The sequence below is a fragment of the Cydia splendana genome, chromosome Z (assembly GCF_910591565.1).
Source record: "Cydia splendana chromosome Z, ilCydSple1.2, whole genome shotgun sequence".
NCBI lineage: Eukaryota > Metazoa > Arthropoda > Insecta > Lepidoptera > Tortricidae > Cydia > Cydia splendana.
The window spans coordinates 43806260-43829021 of record NC_085987.1 but is presented as its reverse complement, the minus strand read 5'-3'; the positions used below and the strand labels follow the sequence as shown (position 1 = coordinate 43829021).

General features: G+C 37.2%; 1 protein-coding gene and 1 long non-coding RNA gene across 2 annotated transcripts in view; one reads left to right on the top strand and one right to left on the bottom strand.

The window, feature by feature from the left end:
* Positions 1-22762, top strand: part of LOC134804157 (uncharacterized) — a 460972-nt gene that overhangs the window by 286018 nt on the left and 152192 nt on the right. The window lies entirely within an intron of this gene.
* Positions 1-22762, bottom strand: part of LOC134805144 (otoferlin-like) — a 64453-nt gene that overhangs the window by 31387 nt on the left and 10304 nt on the right. Inside the window, exons 9-15 of the mRNA XM_063778445.1 lie at positions 21445-21597; positions 11677-11844; positions 10262-10375; positions 9802-9939; positions 9148-9297; positions 6252-6400; positions 4354-4501 (exon numbers count right to left, since the gene is read on the bottom strand). Of these exons, the coding sequence (XP_063634515.1) occupies positions 4354-4501; positions 6252-6400; positions 9148-9297; positions 9802-9939; positions 10262-10375; positions 11677-11844; positions 21445-21597 (1020 nt within the window). The remainder of the gene's footprint in view (positions 1-4353; positions 4502-6251; positions 6401-9147; positions 9298-9801; positions 9940-10261; positions 10376-11676; positions 11845-21444; positions 21598-22762) is intronic.

The window sequence follows — 22762 nt, the reverse complement described above, 5'->3', positions numbered from 1 at the left end:
ACATGTGAAAAGTTTGAAATAAGCAACGTCACCATAGATTACCTAACAAGAGCTAACCAAAAACCAGTGCCATGGAACATCTTGTATGCTGATGACGTCGCCCTAATATCAGATAGTGTCGAAGACCTCCAAAATCAACTAGACCTTTGGACTAAATCATTAGAGGAAAATGGTTTGAGAGTAAGCCGTAAGAAAACAGAACACATGTCATGTTTGTTTAACGGTACAACAGATCCCAACTCAATCAAGCTCTACATAAATGATGTCCCACTGTCTACAGTGAAAGAATTTAAATACTTGGGGTCGATAATCAGCAACGATGGTAAAATTGATAGAGACGTAACCCATAGAACCACAGTAGGCTGGATGAAGTGGAGGCAGTTGACCGGTGTTATGTGTGATAACAGAATGCCTTTAAAAATAAATCATATAAAACCGCAGTACGACCCGCCATACTTTATGAAACTGAATGCTGGGCATCAACAAATCAACATGTTCAAAAACTGCATACAACAGAGATGCGCATACTTCGCTGGTCAGCTGGAGTCACCCGGAGGGATAGGATCCGTAACGAATACGTGAGAGGCAGTTTTAAAATCGCTCCTATTGAAGAAAAGCTAAAGGAAAAGCGACTACGCTGGTACGGTCACGTACTCAGACGGCCTTCTGATCACATGGTGCGAGTGGCATTGGATCTACCAATGACGAAACGGGGCCGTGGATGACGCCCTGCTAATTGGCTGACAACGGTCCAAAATGACCTGAAAAACACAAATATTGACGCCGGAACTGCACAAAATCGTCCTGTGTGGAGAAAGAGGACAAGGAGATCCGACCCCAGATAATGGGAAAAGGCTTAGGTAGAAGAAGAAGAATTGCCAGAAAAATATTAAGTACAACTGTAATCGGGATATACCTAGCATAATTAACTACCGTTTGATAAATTTTTAAGCTTCGTAACAGTAAACTATGCTGAAAACAGTTAACATGTATACCGTGGTTGGTAACGAATACACCCCGAATTTAGAATAAAAAAGTCTGAGTACGTCACTTACGACCCCCTACTAAACAAGATTCACTAAATTATCAAAAATGTCATGGTCGTAAAGGACATTCATAGTGTTTTAGACCAATTTTAAAGGACATTAATTTCTTTCATATTAAATTTATAGATATGATCGCTAATTTAGGTTAAAAAGACGAACATTTTGAGTACTTTTCTCACACACATCAAAAATATAGCTCAATAAACAACAAAAATATATCAACATTAAACAAATAAATCGCAGTTTTCTCGCGTCTTCTGAAAAGTAGCATTTTGTCCTTTACGCCAATTGAAATATTTGCTTTGGCCAACTGTTAGTGTCAAAAGCAACTGCCTGATTCGGAAAGGACAATACGACCGGCTACAGTGTTGCCACTCTCAATATTATAATTAGGATTGTTCATTTTTTTTAGACCCCCATTTTTATTTTATTTTCTGAAAATATAGGTTAATTTAAGATACCAATTTGAATGATTTATTAATTCACGGCTCGGTTGAATATTTATAATTTATTGAAAATATGAGATACGACTTCTCGTAAATTACATGTAGTGGCTGATTTGATAAAGCACAAGCAATAACAAACATTAAAAAAATAGTTGTAATTGTCAATTGATTGTAATGTCACCTGTCTACAATGTCAGTGTCACGCGTTTCTATAAATAATATCGTCTGGAAAACTCGTTTATTTTGAATCCCTAAATCAATAATTTCAAAATACCTACGCTATAAATTTGTGAAAGCTGATTCCAGAAATCTGCCTAAGTTATATAATATAACTTAGTTTTATTGGAGTATGTATCCATATAGCATCCAACTCCAACCATAACTTGGCTGAAATCAGGGGAGCAAATATACAAATGTAAGTTACATCATATATTTTTAACTGATTCGATTCGTAAGATGATTGGATTCATAAAATCGTTATAAGCGTCCATTGCTAAGGTAGCACCCAGTGGGTTCTACCGGCTTGTCACCATTGTTTGGATATTGTACTATATTAGGTACATGCCAATTTTGCTAATTATATCCTATAATTTCAGGTCATCATGTGATTCCTATTTAGATACGGCTGTGGGATACGTAATGTACGAAGGAGATTGATTTTGTTAAGGCACTTGGGCCCTGAACAAAGTTGAGCATTTTGTATCGAAACGAACGTCATATTAATCGTCATAATACTTTACGACAGTAAATAATGCCTGGGAACAGAGTAAATAACAAACCATACACTTCTCTTCTGGTTCGTCAACAAGAAGCCATCATTGTCAGCTGCTCGTGCAGAACATGATGAACATACATATATGTATAGTTACTTTTTTTTGGGAAACATATATACATATATATGCATGCCAAACATGGAATTTTACCGAAAAGGTAAAAAATAAAATAATCACATGCCAGCGAGGAATGGAACGCAGCATGCTGAATGTGAAAAAGATATATAAGATAAGACACAGCACAATAAGAGCAAAATTAAAAACAATTGATGCTCTTGCTCAAGCAAGGAAATTAAAATGGAGATGGGCTGGACATGTCGCGCGTCTGAAGGACCGCAGATGGACAAAAACAGTCACGTCATGGAAAGGGCCTGATGGCAAACGCCGAAAAGGAAAACCAACTGCACGCTGGGATGACGACATTAAAAAAATTGCCGGGCAGAACTGGCAAAAAACTGCTCAGGACCGAGAAAAATGGCTAGCTTTGGAAGAGGCCTTCGCCGGAGGGGTTCCTGCTTATTAGACTAAGAGTAAAAATACTAACAAAAATCAATTTAACTAAAAAACAAATAAGTACTAACCAAATCTAACTTACCAAACAAATCATGTACCTATCAAATAGCAGGAAATAAAAGGCTTTTTATTTTTATTTTATTTATTTATATTCATATATTTCCTAAATTAATAAAAAAGTAGGTAAACAAAAACATGTTTTATTATTCACAACTATTAACTTAAGTCTTGTCCACCATGATATCAGCAGCTTGAACTGCAACATGTACCTGGAAATTAGAAATTATATCTTTTTAAAGCAGTTTCAGGCTGAATTTTGAGTATGACTATGTATTCTTGTGTAGTGTTTCTTTCTAGTAGGCACCATCTCTGTTTAACGGTTTGCCTTTATATACTCTGGCTACATTACCACAGAAAACACATAGGTCCCCGCGACCCTACCTACAAAGTGAGCTTTTAAATAATTGTAGTAAAATAATATTAATTTTATACTTACATCGACGTGATCCTCACAGCAATACTGTGTGTAAGTAGGTAGGTATTCCAAGTTCAATTCACGGCACCATGTTTCACGTCGTAGGTCTTCGCGGATTCGAACAATTATTTTTGTGAATCATTCCCACACGTAGGAACAAGGTCTTTGATATATTAAGCAACGAAAACTACTGTTTAGGTATCAATTATAAATCAAATCATAACAAACCAGCGCAGCGGTTTAACTGAAAAATTTCATTATGACAATGATAACTTTGACAATTACGTGAGTGACGGATTGATTTACTATGGTCCGATAACTTTTATTATGCGATGACTTTACATTCAGCCAACGAGAAAGGTCAAACTAAGGTCATAAGGATATTTGTTGAAATATCTTCAATCCTCAATTATTATATCGCAGCAAATGTCGGAAACTGTTTGAAAACCTCATATCTCGAAATGGTTTTCGAAATAGAACATTTAAAAAAAAATGAACAATCCTAATTAGGTTCCGAATATGGTAAGTTATTTAATTAGCGTTTTATTTTCGTGTAAAACCCTGTCATTTAGTGATTTACGCCGGCTGGTACCGCTCCCGCACCCCACTTGTACACCCCGCTCCCTACACACTGCTCCCGATATGTTTAGTTTTTAATACGCTCGTTATTTTTTTGGATGTTTTTATAGTTGAATGAAAAGAAAACTGTGAACTTAATTCAATGAATAAAATGGATAGAGTAATTTTTTTTTGATATTTCAATATTGTTGCAATACGTTACATGAATATGTCCGGTGAAAAAAGTTTGAATGGAGCATTTTTCCGTAAAATGATATTAACGATTTAAGACTTTAGGTATTTACTTTAATTCTATTATTATTATTCTTTGCAAATTTATACAATACTTTTTATTTATTGATACTTTATCATACTGTAAAGTTTTTTCTGGCTGAGGAATTACTGCGGGGTCCACTACCTTTATTTCCTACACTACTTTTCGAGCATAATTTTTTGTTGATTTTCCGAAACACGTTTTTTTTCTTGGACTTTATTTATGTTATTTGTAAACTTCATAGATCTTTGCTACCAGTTTACGTCACCTGTGAGATCCTTGCATTGGGAAAGTTGCAGTTGGACTTGCATTGGGTAATTATTGCGGACTTTATGGTGATGTCTTCCAGTTCCAGGGTCACCAGTGGCTTGTTCGTGATGCTCACTTCTCGAAGACCCCAAAAGTATACGTCGATTCTAAAAAAAGTATGGAAAAAAAAGTAGGTATGTAAGTCCTTTTCCCAAACTCACCTAAATAAATAATTTGATTGCGTTTTGTTTAACAGTGTCTGTACATTTGCTTTTCTACTTTATCATGTTGAAGTTTTTAAAGATTTTTAGTTTTATTTTTATTCTTTTCAAGTCAAAGATATATTGGCACGTGGATAAACTCTGCGCTAGATTGAGTGGTGCCGTTTTTGCACTGCGAAAACTAAAACCCCTTATATCTCAGGACGCCTTAACATCTGTGTACTATGCACATTTCCACTCATTAATATCGTACGGAACAATAATATGGGGAAACTCGACAGATGCAAAACGAGTTTTAATTATTCAAAAACGCGCGCTACGCATTTTGCCTGGAGTGAATACTAGACACTCGTGTAGGGATCTGTTTGTAGAATATCGCATTATGGCGCACTTTGGTCGTTCATAATAGGTAGGTAGAACGGTTCCTCGCCGTATGGCCCTATCTCAGAAGCATTCAAACGCCGATTAAGAGATTTTTTGTTGGATAAACCGTTGTATTCTGTTAGTAAATTTATGAATGATGTATAGATTTTGACGATCCACCACAGGAGATATACTATCTTGACATTATTTTAAAATCTTATCATTTTGTAATTATTTCATTTTTAATTTGATATTTTATTGATTCTATTCTTGTGACATCCTTGTTTTTGATGATCATAATATGGATTCTTGTAGATTGACATGCCTGCAATTTATAATGTAATCTGTATTATGAAATAAATAAATCTATCTATATCACTACACCTTATAAAACAAAGTCCCCCGCCGCGTCTGTCTGTTTGTGTGTTTGTTCTCGATAAACTCAAAAACAACTGAACGGATTTTCATGCGGTTTTCACCTATTGATAGAGTGATTCTCGAGGAAGGTTCAGGTGTATAATTTGTTAACCCGTGCGAAGCCGGGTCGCTAGTTATTTAACTTCTACTCGCTCTATTTTCTTTGTATGTCAATTTTTAGCAACTTAGATATATGTTACGTTAATGCACACAAGTTTTATGTAATACATACTGTTTTAAAGTGAGGGCGTGACTTCGATTGTATGGCACCGGCATTTGGAGACGGGTACGTGTAGGGTTACCAGATCCAAATGTGACATTTCCTGACAAAATTCCTGATTTGCGAATATTTTTCCTGACGCTCATATCAGTGACGGGGGCTAACCGTAAGCGGTATCTGTGTATGCTTGATACATTGTTTAAATTTGAATAATGTACTTTTTTAGGTACATAAAGTATGTTAATTCACTAAAATTCCTGACATTTTCGTATTCCGGCCGCATTCCTGACAAACGGCCAAAATGCCTGACATGTTAGGAAAATTCATGACATCTGGTAAACGTAGGTCTACGTGTGACGTGTGACTCTTAGGGGTTCCTTTGTTTTACATGAAGTTTGAAGTCATAATGTATCATGTATCGTTTGTCATATTATCATTAGTCCTAAAACTGAAACCGTTAACATTCCAGGATTTTCGTAATGTTACCCTATAGATACGTTGTTTGTTCTATGGCAATCCTGAAATGTTACGCGTTTCTGACCCACACAAATTATGAGTAACGAAAATGCAGACAAACAATAAATTATGACTTAAAACTTTATGGGAAACAATAGAGACCCGTGACTCTTAAAATACAACTTTTGTCTAATAAAGCATTTAGAGAAAAAAATTTGTGACATAAAAAGTAATAATAACTTGTAACTCCTATTAGCAGGCAATATATGCAGGGGGAGCGGTTCCGGCACGTCAGAGGTCAACACAGTCCGGACGACTTGGTCACTAGATCTCTGTAGCAGCTCTTGTGTTCTGTTGATCCATGCCTTGTTTAGCGCACTTTTGTTGTTCTATAAGATAAGATAAATTAAGTTTTTGTCCAACATTAAATTTTTGGTATATACAAGCTTTTCTCGCTGATTGGCTTCTAGGTAACTAATATTCATCGAAACAATTCTAGAAACCCCAAACACAATTAGGTTGCCAACTGACTTACATATATGTATGCAAATTTTCAGCTCAATCGGAAATCGGGAAGTGGGTCAAATTTTACTTGCAAGATTTGACCCGTACAAACATACTCGTACATAGGTAGTTAGGTACATACAACGCAAATTAAGTAAAAGCTAATAAAATATAGGTATCGGCAGGTGAATGGTTACACCATGAAGTTATATTGTTTAAACTGGAGCGAGATGTCACTTTTTTTGCCATACTAATTTGAACCTTATCACCGAGACAGAATGTTGTTCGTACCAGACTAGAGAAAACGGTCCACATGAGATAGAAAAACCCGAGCCCTGTGTCTCACTCGCACATGTTGCCAATATTAAAAAGATACCATTGTGGTAGAAATTATATCAATATACTAATGAAATTCATTACCTTTTTATACTATTTTAGTGCTATATTCCAATTACAGTTCTGATATCTTTTAAGTAATTTGTTAATTATTATGATGTTAATATTATTAACTGATTAAGCCAAGCATGTGCGCAACAAAAAAAAACAGTAAATTGAATATGGTAGAAATTGTAGTAACTTTGAATAATAATTGGTATCCCCAACTTGATGACGATTAGGGTGACCATGATGTCGGTACGATTTGGATCGGTCTTACAACATTGTTATTTCATACTTAATGTAAAAATAACTTTACCTAAATAGTATACTAATAAATAAATAAAGATATACTTATTTCGGCATGTTTAATTATTCGGTTCACGTAATGAAAGCTACATAATTGCCTAAAATTAAATCCGAAGTCCTTGGACATTACAGACTCATATTTATACATAATATTTAATTACTGGAACGTTAATTCTAACTATTTATATATATGTAATCGATCTATATAGGTTGGGCCGACATTTTCGTCAGTATACAAAAGCGGCAAATTTGAAAATTTTGTTTCAATTACAGATCTACGATGACGCTTACGCTTAAAGAATAGCTAAAGTATGCAAAAAGAAGTCATCACGTATATGAACACACCATGAGTATGATATTGATAGTGATAGGTGTTTTGTTAAATTATGAATTATGAAGAGCATAAATAGTGTAGAATGCCGGTTTACACAGTTAAATGTAAGTTTTTATTTCGTCGTGTGCTAATATTTTATCATTTTAGTCAATAATCAAGATAATTTCGTGTAAAAACATAAATTGTTACGCTACGCTAGGGATTGACAAAATGACTAGTATCGATAACCAGTGGGCATAGTAATAATATAAATTTATTTGCGTTGCAAGTGTTGAAAGTAGGAATTAAATTCGCAACGAGTGGTGATAAATTAAAACACGACCGAAGGCAGCGTTTTTAATAGATACGATTTGCGAATTACCAAGTACAACTACAACGTTTTACCCGACCCTGGAAATCTGTCTCGCTCTCTCTTATAGCTGTCTTTGATATAAATAAATAGAAATAGAAAATATTTATATGGCGTACAAAAACATACCTACATTACGGTAAGTACAACATAAAGTTAACAATACAGTAAACATACACCAAATAGGATGCCGCTCAGCATAATTAAGCAGTGTCTGTAAGACACTACGCTGGTTTTCACCCAATACGTACGATGGACGTACGGCGGACCACCTTCCTCACAATCAACCATGATCGCATTGATCGCGATCCAATACGCCCATCCCATCTGTAACAGCTTTTATAAAGACTAAAAGCTTTATAACGACTAAATTAAGTAAGGTTGTGTGAAGCGTTTTACAGAAGAGAAAAAAACTATATCCATCTCTTTTCTGGGGCAATTATACTAGCATAGGGAAAATACAGTATGATTCTCTCTGATTATGCACGAATGAGAAAAGATCCTGGCCAAACTATACATTCCATCTTATGCTAATATCCCACATTCATATGACTTATGGTCACCCTAATTAGAAAGAGATGGAGGGTTCAGGTTTGACCTCTCATGTGGACACACTTTTTGGCCAGTGTACACTATCCAGTTTACTCTCTACGTCCGTGGGTTACACACACAGCTACACAGAGTCTAATCGCAAAAATTGTATTGAATTATAATGAGTGAATGTGTAGCTAAAAAGTAAAAAAAATAAGATACTTTTTAGTCCATCTTGCAGTTGGCGGTTCAACTTGCTAGGGTCTGTGCGGAAAGAGAAGAGTCATGGAATGTATGGGAGCCCATATATTTCACGACTCTTCTCTTTCCCCTTCCGCACAGACTCTATAGGTGGGAAAAAAGAATTTAAAAACTGTCATTACATGATTTTGTTGTTCTGTACGTGACTTCAACTCTAGTGCCCATAGAGTTAGACCAAGAAAAGTCTGCAGCGATTTTGATAGCACATCCAGTGCAAGTGTTATTCTAAACGTAAAACTTCTATGAAATTATGACGTATAAATAACACTTGCACTGCGTGTGCTATCAAAATCGCTACAGACTTTTCTTGGTCTGACTTTATCTACCCATATACTTACTGTATATTTATTTATTTAGGTACAGTCGCCTTCAGATATCTGAACACGCACTCTAACGCCTTGACAATAGAGGCGTGTTTAGATATTTGTGAGCACCTTGGCCGCTGAGATGTATCTGATGGCGACTGTACTAACTTGCGTAAGTTGCGCGGACATCTGTATTTTGCCCACGTCTTCATTCCAAAGACGAAGGTCGAGCCAGTCCAGCGCAGGCGGTGACTCTAAATCTTCAGCTACCAAAAACTCGGGCGTCAATGTGACGCGACCGAGCAGATCGATTTTACCCTGAGAAAATATAAAACGTGAAAGTAGCCATAATATGATTGAAGATTTTAAGACGAAAATGGAGGACCGGCGCGATACCGCCTTTTCATACAAACGCGCGTAGTTCTCATTTCCCTCTCTGGATATTAACTTTATTGAAAATTGACACAATTTGTTGTATATCAATCACAGCTATGCCCCTACATTTGATTTTATAATATTGGTAATGATACTTAATTAAGAGGCATATAAATAAAAGTAAACAAAATCTACCCTCAAATGGCTCCTTAGGCCAGTTGAGGGTAGATGAAAACATTACATGATCAAATAATGTAGGTTAAAGTCAGGTCGTTCAGTGACAGATCGAGGCGGTCTTGTATTTGGTTGATTAACCAATAAATGTTATAACTACCCGAAAATGTACAAATTGTTTGTTTACATTTATTTAAATACCTAAAGATACAGACTATAGTGGGACATGTAGTGTAGTATTGGACTATTTATAGATGGGTAGTATTAGAGTACCTTTTGCGTGGCTTCCCAGTGGTACACCTCGACGAGTATCTCCGGTGGACTAGTCTCCAGGCGTTGGGGGGACACGTTAGCACTGCACGATATACGGAGCACCTCACTCCAAACCGGGTAGGCGGTATTTTGACATACCTAACACAAATCAACAGCGGTCAGATCTATGACGGAACTTTTAAACTATTGACATCTATTTCAGAATATCTCAGTGGACCTGCATATTGATTTATATCCCACCCTACATTCTTTTAACCCTTGTGTCAAAAAATTCTTGTTTATTGTACGAAAGGCGTAATTTTTCTAGTAGTATGGCTTAGGTATGACTAAAATAAGGGAAAAAACTACGTTGTTATTCAACTTTGAAGGGAAATATATGAAAATAGGTGGTTATTATAGATTACCACCAGGACGAAAAGAGACACACAATAGGAGGATGGGTGAAAGTTGACAGCCAAACCTGTGTATCTTTGACGTTGTTCATAAAGTGGATTCTCACGAAGGACGACAGACCGCTGAGATCGCTCAAGCAGGACAGCTTAGCGCGAAAGATGTTCACGCAGCATTCGAGGAACTGCAGACCAACTAACAATTATCAGTTTATCGCAGAATAAGACAGATGACAAGTTTTGTTTCCTTAGCCCGTTATAGTGTTCCACTGCTGGGAAAAGGCATCTCCCCTTGATCCCCACAACTCCCGTTGTTGTGCTTTTTCCGGCCAGTTACTGATGAAGGCGTCTAAGTTGTCCCGCTATAAGTTTTTTTTTACGTACGGAAAATATTTAAACATTCATTTCCGTCCTTTGTAATGATGCCCAAAAATATCTTTAACACATCACGACAGTATGGAAATATTTTATTGAACGGTGTCCAAAAATATCCCCTGCACGAAACATGCCCGGTGGCAATTTTCATTCAATTAATCTTTTAATTGAATGAATGCCGTCCGGGCATGTGTCATTGCATCAAGACTATTTTGAGTGCAAGCGAGACTGTCGATGATACAGATGTAGTGCATAATTATATTCCATCGTATTTTAATTGTACGAACGTATTTCAATAAAAATTGTGCATAGCTAAGCACCTGTAATTAGTCTAAAGTTAATTGATTCCATTGTGTTACCACAGTTAAGCCATTTCTATTTAAGTTAGATCCATGAAAGTGTGTTAGCGTATGCTATAGATAGACTTATACGAGTATGTGTACGAATTAAGTACAATACAATACAATTTACATACTTAATTTTCGTAACACAAATGAATCAATTAAGTGACTAATCACATCTTCTTAACTGCGCTTAATTACGTTCAATTTTTTTGCAATTCACTCATACCCGTCTAGGACATAGCAGTCTTGCAAGCTGCACGCTGTCAGGAGCCGACTTAACCCCTTACTGCTTGCAATAAAAATTATTTGTTTAAATTTGAACTTTAATAGCAGGCAATAGAGTTTAATATCATATCCGCCGTATATGGCTCCGTATGCGGTAAGGGGTTCGGCTAACACTTCCACTTTGCATTCATATCCATACTAATATTATAAAGGCGAAAGTCTGTCTGTCTGTCTATCTGTCTGTCTGTTACCTCTTCACCCTTAAGCCGCTGAACCGATTTATTTGAAATTTGGTATAGAGATAGTTTGAGTCCCGGGGAAGGACATAGGATAGTTTTTATGTCGGAAATCATCCCTGAAGAGAGTGCAAAAGGGGGTGGAATTGAAAGAGTTAATGAATTTTCTAATAACTGAAGTAAGCAATGCGCGAATTGAATGATTGCTATTAGCATTATCCAGGCGCTATGCCTACTTTAGCTGCTGTCACTAATTGCACGCAGACAAAGTTGTGGTCAAAAGTTAGTACTGTAATATAAACATACCGTTGGTTCACACTCGAGGCCAAGGCCCGATTCGGTAATTCTATACCCGTCTGGAATACAATCCTGGAACATGCCGCGATGCCTGAACAAGCCCATCCAAGCGAGCAGCTCTACTTTTCCGGAGATGCAGTGGCAGTCCACCGGGTGGTGGTGAGGGCATTTTATTGGCTGAAACAATGCAAACAGCAAATAGACATGGAGGCCAATTTGAACATTCAGTGCGCGTGCGAATCAGAGAAGTTAATGGAGAATTTGTCCAAAACTAATAATTTTCGTTGAAAATTCATAAAGGTCAAAACTATAGCTTTAAAGCCGGACCTTAACCGGAGGGTTGATTTGTACTCAGCGCGACACCCTGTGGCCAGACAGAAACATCACAAAAATGGAGGCACCGCGACAGGCGAGCTTGTTATTAAGTAGTTTAAGGGTGTTTAAGTAACAAAAAAGCTTCTCACTATTTCTGTTATCAGCAAAATAAATATATAGGTACCTACTCCAATGTGAAACAATGTCATTGTACTTTTTATTATAAGCTTTTTCTCAAAAATGGACGGCAAAGTCGACTTTGCCGTTTAAAAAGTTGGTCGCGAAGCGCGTAGTTTATGGTCAGTCAAAAATTAAAAAGTTAAAAACATTGCAGTCTCAATTTTGGGACTGCAATGTTGCATACAAATTCCATTATTTGTCGTGTTCCAAACTTTTTAAAAGTTGAAATGGCCATATCAAATGAAGGCACAGGCCCATTAAACAGCCAAACAGATGATTAGTACTTATAATTATAATGTTGGTACCGCGACTATTTAGCTGTCTCAAATAGCTTGGCGTATTTTCGGCAGAAAATTACACTTCTACTTTTTAACTAAAAAAAATAAAAAGGCGGCAAAGCTAATTTTTTCAATTGTTTCTACTTTTTTCTGTGAAAATATATACGTAAGAACGTTGCTTTTGTAAAATATTTTTATTATATTTATATTTCTTGCACCATTTTTGAGAAAAGCACTATATATGACTCGGCTGGAAGGCTACTTGCTGGCTTCGGATTCAATTAAACGGACTCCAAAGGTCGTCCGTTTAATACGAATCCTCAGCCTGCAAGTAGCTACTTCCGAGCCTCGACAATAATGTACTATTATTTAACTTGCCTATATAGTATGTAGATAAGTATGTTTGTATGGGTCAAATCTATTTGACCCACGTCCCGACTTCCAATGAAGCTGAAAATTTATGATATATGAATTTATATAGCTTAATATTATGGTACCATCGAGCTGATCTGATGATGGAGACAGGAGGTGGCCATAGGAACTCTGTGATAAAACAACGCAATCTAATTGTGTTTGGGGTTTTAGAATGGTCTCAATGAGTATTAGTTGCCTGTGGAAAGAAAAGTACAGTCAGCAATAAAAGCTTGTACCAATAAATTAAATTTTTGCCAAAAACTTATTTATTTTTTGATGTCTTTATTATTATTTTGCCTATTAAAAGAGATACCCATGCATAAAATACATTATAATACATATGTAATTTTAACATCGCTCAGATACGAGTAACGCATATAATTTTAGTTTTAAGATCGTTTCATTCATGACATGAATCAATTAGCAACTACATGAAGTTTCCAGAAAGCCTGGCTTTAAGGTCGCCGACGTAATAACCTGAATTAAAACGGACAACCAGGATGCGCTAGCATTGCACTAGTTCTGAAAATAGATGCATATCGATCCAGGCAAGGGAATCTAGCCCTAACGTAACGTCAGCTCAGCATTCATAACAACTAAAAGGAATGAGTGCTCAAATGTGGCCAAATGAAGGAGTGGGCGAACGTCCCCAGCCCCACACATGCCCTTGCGGCTCATACGCCACCCCTGATACCGGAACAACTCAATTACATGTTTGATTAAGTACAGGACTATATTCAACGGCCTCCTAGCCTAGTCTGTAGTGACCCTGCCTACGAAGCAGGAGGTCCCGGGTTCGAATCCTGGTAAGGGCATTTATTTGTGTATTCATCACAAATATTTGTTCCTGGGTTATGGATGTTTTCTATGTATATAAGTATTTATATACGTATATATTATATATATCGTCGTCTAGTACCCACAACACAAGCCTTATTGAGCTTACTGTGGGACTAGGCCGATCTGTAAAAAATTGTCCTTTAATATTGATTTATTGATATTGATTATTACTAACAATGTAAGCTCTCGATTTGCATGAGTAATAAGACTGATAAGTATACTTAAGTCATTTTGCAATTAAGTACAGTTTTAATAACTGAGCAGTGCGACAGTGTTGATAAACTGAAATATGATATGAAAGAAATATAAATCTTCTTGTTAAAGAGAAATCAGAAAAGCTTTTTATCTTTGCGATGGAAATGTTTGTTTCACAGTAAAGGATGAAATTAAATTACAACACAACTATTTATTATTACTTTGCTTCTCAGTTAATAGTACATTACTACAGAGGCCGGGACGAAAGGGATTGCCGGCAAAAGACATATAGACGGCCGAGCGAAGAGAGGCCGGATAGATAGGTCTGAGCGCGGGCAACCCCATTTCCCGCCGAGGTATGTATAGTGCTTTTCTCAAACATGCAATGAAATAAATAAAATAAAAAATCCACAAAACCCAAGTTTTATTTATAGAAAAAACTAAAAGTAAAGTACACCCAAAATATAACCAACACGTACCTATATCATTATCACGCGTATGTTTTACACGAGTCGTGTATTTTTACTACCCATATATTTTCATGTATTTTTGATTTTTTTGCCTTGTATCCGTCTGACTGTCGTTTTCGTCACATAAGTTTACATAGTCTTTCATGTTAATATCATGTTTCACATACATCGTTGCTTTATGCACGGAGTAAATAAGTATAATTTCCACAGTGTTGACGAATTTGTAGTTACATTCATTTAAAATATGCCACAAAACTGTTTCTAATAAACTGTAAGCCATTTTTCTTAGTTTCTCAAATAATAAAATTGCCATATAAGCAACCATATACATACTTCGTCTTTGACTTGGCGGCAGAGGCAGCAAGTTATTAAAATCAATTCTGCTTACGCTGCCAATTCCAACGCCTACGATTACAATTAATATTAATTTCATTATTTCGTCGGAACTCATATTAAAGTCAAAAAATTAACAACGCACCATAAATCCAATAAAACAGAATGAATATTTTTCAACTTTACCTCCATAAGTCCATAACAATTTAAAAAATATAACTACGCGTGTTTGAGTAGACCTTTTTATCGCTAACGTTTAGATGAAATATTTTTAATGTTTTTATTTGTGTAGTTAAATTTATAATTTAAAATTATAGAATGTATTATTTATTAAGTTCATGTTGATTTTATACAAATAAAACTGCAAATTATAGCAAACATTGTTTTTTGTTTTTTTTTTTATAGGCGTAGTGGCAGAGTGTCATTACGAACCATAAAGCAAATACTGCCTCTAGTTTTTTTTAATGGATGAATGCCACGATGCTGTGTCACAAATATCTGTGAAATGAAAATTATAAAAGAGGACTTTGCCGGCCTAGGCCTGCAAGATGTGTATGAAATGCCATTAACGATCTTTTGTCCTAGCCGCACCTGAAACGTCATACTTCGCAGCCTATTATAAGAAACATAACATCAATATTTCATTGCATGTTTGAGAAAATAATATTATTGGTAAATAACTGAATACAAACTGATAATAAAAGTGTAACTGGCTTTAAAGGGTGCAATCTACATATAAATAAATAAATAAAAATAAATAATAAATAAATAATAGTACATTATTGTCGAGGCTCGGAAGTAGCTACTTGCAGGCTGAGGATTCGTTTTAAACGGACGACCTTGGGAGTCCGTTTAATTGAATCCGAAGCCAGCAAGTAGCCTTCCAGCCGAGTCATATATAGTGCTTTTCTCAAAAATGGTGCAAGAAATATAAATATCATAGAAATATTTTACAAAAGCAACTTTCTTACGTATATATTTTCACAGAAAAAAGTAGAAACAATTGAAAAAATTAGCTTTGCCGCCTTTTTATTTTTTTAATAAAAAAATAAAAGTGTATTTTTCTGCCGAAAATACGCCAACCTATTTGAGACAGCTAAATAGTCGCGGTACTAATCATCTGTTTGGCTGTTTAATGGGCCTGTGCCTTCATTTGATATGGCCATTTCAACTTTTAAAAAGTTTGGAACTCGACAAATAATGGAATTTGTATGCAACATTGCAGTCCCAAAATCGAGACTGCAATGTTTTTAACTTTTTAATTTTTGACTGACCATAAACTACGCGCTTCGCAACCTATTTTTTAAACGGCAAAGTCGACTTTGCCGTCCATTTTTGAGAAAAATTCATTTATTTCGAGTAACGAGGACTCATAATCACAATAATATACAATTACATTAAAATTACATTAAACAAAATAAATAACATTAACATACACTATATATTCTAAATACTACTCACAGCACAACAAACATTATTTTAGAACATGCCGGTCGCAACAATGCCGCATGTAGGGGCAGTCGACTCTGTCGGCAATCATGGCCAGGACGGCATTGGGGCTAGCTCGCACCCTACGGACCAAGGCGGCACCGCGCGCGCGCATGCTCGCGGAGAAACACGCCGTGCGCGCCTCCGCGAACATGCCCGACGCGCTGCAGTAGCGAGGCAGCCCCATCAGCGCCCTGAACGCATTGTTAAACTGCACACGGAGGGTGTTGTAGGCTTTCTGAGTGTAGTTCGCCCACAGGCTGCACGTGTACAGAGACGTGCAGTACGCTCTAAAAAGCGTTACTTTCACGTCCCAGGAACACCTTGCAAACCTCCGGGCGATCATGTTAGCTCTAACACATAAAGCCCTCCGCTCACGCTCGATGTCAGCACTGTCCTTGAGGTCGGTCGTAACGATATGGCCAAGATATTTAAATTGTTGTACTCTTTCCAGAGGTACGCCATTCAGATATATAGGGGGCACGTCCAATACTCGTTTAGACCCAACCTCAAAGACCATATACTGGCTTTTAACGGCATTGTACATTAAACCGTAGTCACTAACGTACTCCTCACAGGTTTTAAGTAAGGTGCGAAGGCCACACATTGACGCGCTCAGCAGGACCATATCGTCTGCATAACTCAAGTTATTTACGCAAATACCATCCACATGACAGCCGATATGCCGACTGCTGAGCTCGACAATAAGTGCATTCATGTACAAGTTGAAGAGTGAGGGAGACGTTAGACCTCCCTGTCTCACACCACACTCCAGCCTGTACTCCTCCGACATCTCTCCTGCCCATCTGACGCTGTTGACCTGGTGTCCGTACCAGTGCCTGAAAATGTTAACTAGTTCCTGAGGCAAATTAATGCTCTCAAGCTTTCTCCATAAACGCTCGTAGGACACCATGTCAAACGCTTTGGATAAATCCAAAAAACAAGCGTAGACAGGGGTTTTACGGTCCGTGTAGTATCTGATGACATGCTTAAGCGACAGTATTGCACTTTCAGTAGACAACCGAGGTCTGAAACCAAATTGGTTATCATGGAGAGAAAGGTGTTTATCTAACTGTATATTAAGCATGCCATCAAACACCTTGGCAATGATGGTCGCAAGAGAGATAGGCCTGTAGTTGTTTGTATCTGACATGTTTCCAGTTTTGTTTTTCACTACATAATATAAAATAAAAAGCCAAAGCAATAAAATAAAATAAAAAGCCTTTTTATTCCGTAAACACTTGTACAAACTATTTTTAAGCTAAATACTATTTTGTGATAATCTAGTAGTGTTAGGACTCCTTCCGGGTATAGGCCTCCTCCAACCTTTTCCACCGTTCTCGGTCTTGTGCCTCTGTGAGCCAGTTGCTCGACACTCTCTCTATGTCGTCTGCCCAGCGAGCACGGGGACGCCCAGATCTTCGTTTCCCACATGGTCCCTTCCAGGTAGTTAAACGCTTTGTCCATTTATCATCTGGCATTCTCGCGATGTGACCTGCCCACTGCCATTTGAGTCTTAGTGAGTGTTCGAGAGCGTCAATTACTTTAGTTTTTTCTCGTATATTTTTGTGACGTATTTTATCTATTAACTTAACTTTCAAAATTTTTCTTTCGATTGCTCTTTGACATGCTTTAATCTTGTGTTTAATGTAGCTTGTGTATTTCCACGTTTGACAGCCGTAGTTAAGTGTGGGAAGGAGACACGAATCTAGTACTTTTCTTTTTAAATGTAGTGGCAAGGCGCTTAGAAGTATATTTGCCATGCTCCAGAACTTTTTCCATGTTTTATTTACCCGCCTCTCTACTTCTTCCGTGTTGTTATCCGGTCTGAATGATATCTGCTTCCCTAGGTAAATATACTCATTTACAAAGTCTAGCTTCATGTTTTCTATAAATATTTCTTTTTTTACATGATTTGTCATTATTTTAGTTTTTTGAAGATTCATTTCGAGACCGATGTTTTTACTAGCTGCGTGTAGAGTATTGATCATAAGTTGTAGCTCCTTCCAACTTCTAGATAGTAGTACTCTATCGTCTGCAAAAGCTAAATATGTGAGATATTTTCCGTTTATGTTTATTCCTCTATAATCCCATTTTAAACTTTTCATAACTAAATGCAAAACGCTTATGAATAGAGTTGGGGAGAGCGGGTCTACATATACTCATATGTATATGTTGTGCATAATTGTTTTTCATCGTATTTTCTCGGAAAGGGTCGTATCTGTCATGCTACTTCAGTCAACCTCAGTACTTTTTCTACCGAAACTGGATGAAATAGCAAGACACGATGGGAAGGGTTCCGTCTATTTGGCATAACTTCCGTGACCCGAAACGCATCCGGCATAACCTATTTGGCAGAAATGTTTTTCGACGAATGTTAAATTTGCAGAAAGCTTAAGTTTGTATAATATGCAATAGGCCGAATGTTTGCAAGTCCGAATCTTAAATAGACTACTATTATTTTGGCCGACTTTTGATACGAATAATTTTATTTAGCGTTTGTTTAAATGTCCGAAATTTGATTTGCATACTCTGTTTAGCATAATAGGATTTAGGCGAATATTTACATCGCAGAAAACGTATTTCGATTCTTTCTATTTCGTATAACTTGTATGATCTAAAACGCATCTGTCATGAGCTAGATTTGGCAGAATGTTTTTCGACGAATGTTAAAATTAAAGAAAGCGTCAGATTGTATAATCCAAGTCTAATTTATATTTAACAATGCACAAAGCACCTAAATATGTGGCTGACTGACTCATTAACGCAGAGCCGTAACTAAAAGCTCTGCCTACATTTATAATTCGTAAAAAAAACATTGTTATTGTATTTTTGAAACTTTGGGTGGGAACATATTATTGGCATTTTGGATGTATACATATTTTTAGCTCAAAAAAATCCGAATCCGAGCACCCCACTATCCACGTGGTCTTGTCTGTCCTACCTCTAGAGTGTAGCCCTCGCCCGCCGTAGCAAAGCGCAGAGCACATAGCATAAGATCATTGTTATCTTTATGAAATAAATTGATTGATTGATAGCATTAGCGCCTGCGCTTTGCTATGCAAGGGCGAAGGGGCTGCTATGCCCGTAGCACCGGAGCAGATGCGGAGCCCAAAAAAAACTGTTGCTAGAAAAGTGGGTTAGGTTAGGTTAGAACTGCGACCCCACGGAAACAAACTATTGCAAGAAAAGTGGGTTAGGTTAAGTTAGATCTGCGACCCCACGAAAACAAACTGTTGCCTGAAAAGTGGGTTAGGTTAGGTTAGAACTGCGACCCCCAAGAAAACGAACTATTTCCAGAAAAGTGGGTTAGGCTAGGTTAGAACTGCGACCCCACGAAAACAAACTGTTGCCAGAAAAGTGGGTTAGGTTAGGTTAGAACTGCGACCCCACGAAAACAAACTGTTGCCAGAAAAGTGGGTTAGGTTAGGTTAGAACTGCGACCCCACGAAAACAAACTATTGCCAGAAAAGTGGGTTAGGTCAGGTTAGAACTGCGACCCCATGAAAACAAACTGTTGCCAGAAAAGTGGGTTAGGTTAGGTTAGAACTGCGACCCCACGAAAACAAACTGTTGCCGGAAAAGTGGGTTAGGTTAGGTTAGAACTGCGACCCCCAAGAAAAGGAACTATTTCCAGAAAAGTGGGTTAGGTTAGGTTAGAACTGCGACCCCACGAAAACAAACTGTTGCCTGAAAAGTGGGTTTGGTTAGGTTAGAACTGCGCCCCCAAGAAAACAAACTTGCCAGAATTGAAATTATGAGAAAAGAATAATTGCGAATTGCAAACCATTCGGCGAATTAATTTCCGCCAAAAAATATTCGGCCTACAAGTCAACATATATGATTCTTGCAAGTATGCAAAACATTTCAATGCCATAAGATTTTATGCTTGTAGTACTTTATGCTTAATGGCGAATTATGCAAAAATAAATTATTACAAATAAAATTATGCGAAATGAAACAGATACCAGGTCTCGATTCGGACATTAAATTTCTGCCAAAAGATACTTCGATTAATAAAAATTATGCGTAGAGTACGTATGTGCAACAATCCAGTACCAAGTGAGTTTATGCTAACAGTATATTATGCCTAAAGTTATTATGCACAATAGAATTATTACAAAAAAAAATATGCCAAAGATAGGGGAACCACATATATTTGAAGTCGGTACCGCCCAGCACTGACCCGGTTGAATTTAAGCCTACTTAAAAATAAATCATCATTCGATTGAAAATAGATTTTTCACTTCTCATGCTCAAAAAGTGCACCTTTATGTCGTAGACGACATAAAATCGCATTTTATGCTCTAGAGCATAAAAGTAAAATTTTCTTCTGAGACTAAGGTAATCGGTCTCAACAGCCAAACAGTTAAAACATATTGCACAATTTTACTGAGCAATAAAATTGTGTAGATGACAAAACTTGATATATTATTTTATTTTATTAGAAATCCGTATTTTCTGTCATTAAATTTAGTAAATCACATAAAATAGGAGTCGATTATCGTTCAAAAATGCTCCGAAACTCAACGAACGAACGAAGACTGACTTGGCAGAAAACCAAGCGTCTGAAACTGATCACATGTTGAAAAGTAAAAAAAAAATTAAAAAGTTAGTTGGCGGGAATTGGTTATGTATTATGTTCTTTCGCTTTACGTCAATTTCGTGGTGTAAATTGCCGTGAAAAATATAATTATTTTCCTCGCAATCGAAGTGAAAAGCAGAGTGTACAACAAGGGCATAAATGTCCATTTTTACCCTCGTCTACTATTTTGGTCTTCCAAAAAATTGTTAAAAATTGCCTCGGGTAAAAATGGGTCACTTTATGCCCTTGTTGTACAATCTACTATTGTATTCATACCTACAATTTGAGTGGGGAGATATTAAGAAATTGTCAGGTACATTTAAGTTCTGTTCCTATACACCCCAGCCATCCGTAGGTATTCACCCCGGTTGACGGTAAATAGTTAACTACGTGCCAGCGTGATAATGTCAGTGTCGAGAGTTAGACCAAGAAAAGTCTGCAACGATTTTAATAGCATAGGTACCTATAGGCAGTGCAAGTGTTATTTATACGTAATAATTTCATAGAAGTTTGACATTTAAAACAGCAGTTGCACTGAGTGTGCTATCAAAATCGTGGCAGACTTAGCTTGGTCTAACTTTGTCTTTTTTAATCGCACGGTGATAAAAAGTGACAAGTTGCATAATCCATAGTTTGCCTGCTTAGCTTATAGGTATGTATAATTTTCTCTCAAACTTGCCTTCAGATAAACCGTCTGTATTTTCCCGCATCGCCGGCCGCACTGTTCCGGCGTGACGGAATGTATGAGGTCACTCGGTGATATCTTGGTGTGTGCGACGCGGGACCCGTTGCTTAGCAGCCATACTGATATGTGCGGCCAGCCGTCTGGGGTCTGAAACAACCGCTCATCTCATAAGTGTAAGGCCTGAGTGGACGCTCGAAGCGGAGCATTCGACGGGGCGTGCAGCGTGGCGTCGGGCTCACAAGTGATTTGAGCAGCGTGCACTAAGGCCGCTCCTATACGATTGCATTTGTTTAACATGCACGCCGCACGCCCCGCCCCGCTGCACGCTCAACTCGAGCGTCCACTCAGGCCTTACACGCCTATCTTTACATTGGATACGGGCATGCTGCTTTTCGGTGTGCGAGCGAGTCATCACTATGGTATATTTACATGCTGTCTCGCAGTGGCGTGCCAGTGGCGTGCCTAGGGTTTAGGAGTAGGGCAAGCCGAAAGATATGTTTTCGTAATGACTGTCCAATCTTCACTCTTTTGACTCTAATGCATCTGCTAGCGTGTCGAGGCGAGCTAATCATAGCGCACTGAGGGCATACTATTACTAGATAGAATATTACAAACATATCATCAATTGTATACCCCCGGTGGCTTTGATAAAAGCCGTTTAATTTATTTAAGTGAATTTCATTTGTATACAGGGTGGAAAGGCACGACGATCCTTTCCGGAAATGGGAGATAGTTTAGCCTAAGCTCTATATTTTCTCCATAGAAACTATGTTAATATGGGCAACCGTTTCTAAATTATGGCCTTTTAAACATCCATGCAAAAAACTACTTTGTTCTAACCCTAACAGGTGACAGGGTCAATGAACTTACTTGTAAACAATCAGTATACGACAGGAAATTATGCTAATTTGTTGCCATCTAACCATTTATAGGTCTGCTTACAACACGGTAAGAATCGTTGCAGGATTTTCGCTTTCTTAGTGGTTCCACTTGTTCAATACTTGAATGAAGTATTATGTTATTCCTTAATATTAATAATACTATCCACAACATTGTTTACAACGACAGTTCAAATGGTGACATTGACAACCACTCAAAAGTACGCAATCGTCTTATAAATATCTCTGGTTTCCTTGACTGATAAAAAGGTTTTAGTTTCTTAACACGTTTCACAAAATTATTTTCGAATAATTGGAAACTATCTAAAATAATAAAAAAATACAAGTAGGTTGTGTTAGATGCACAAAATGTACATGCAAAACAGAACATTAGAATAAATCAAGAATAAATACTTTTTCAATACCAAACTAAC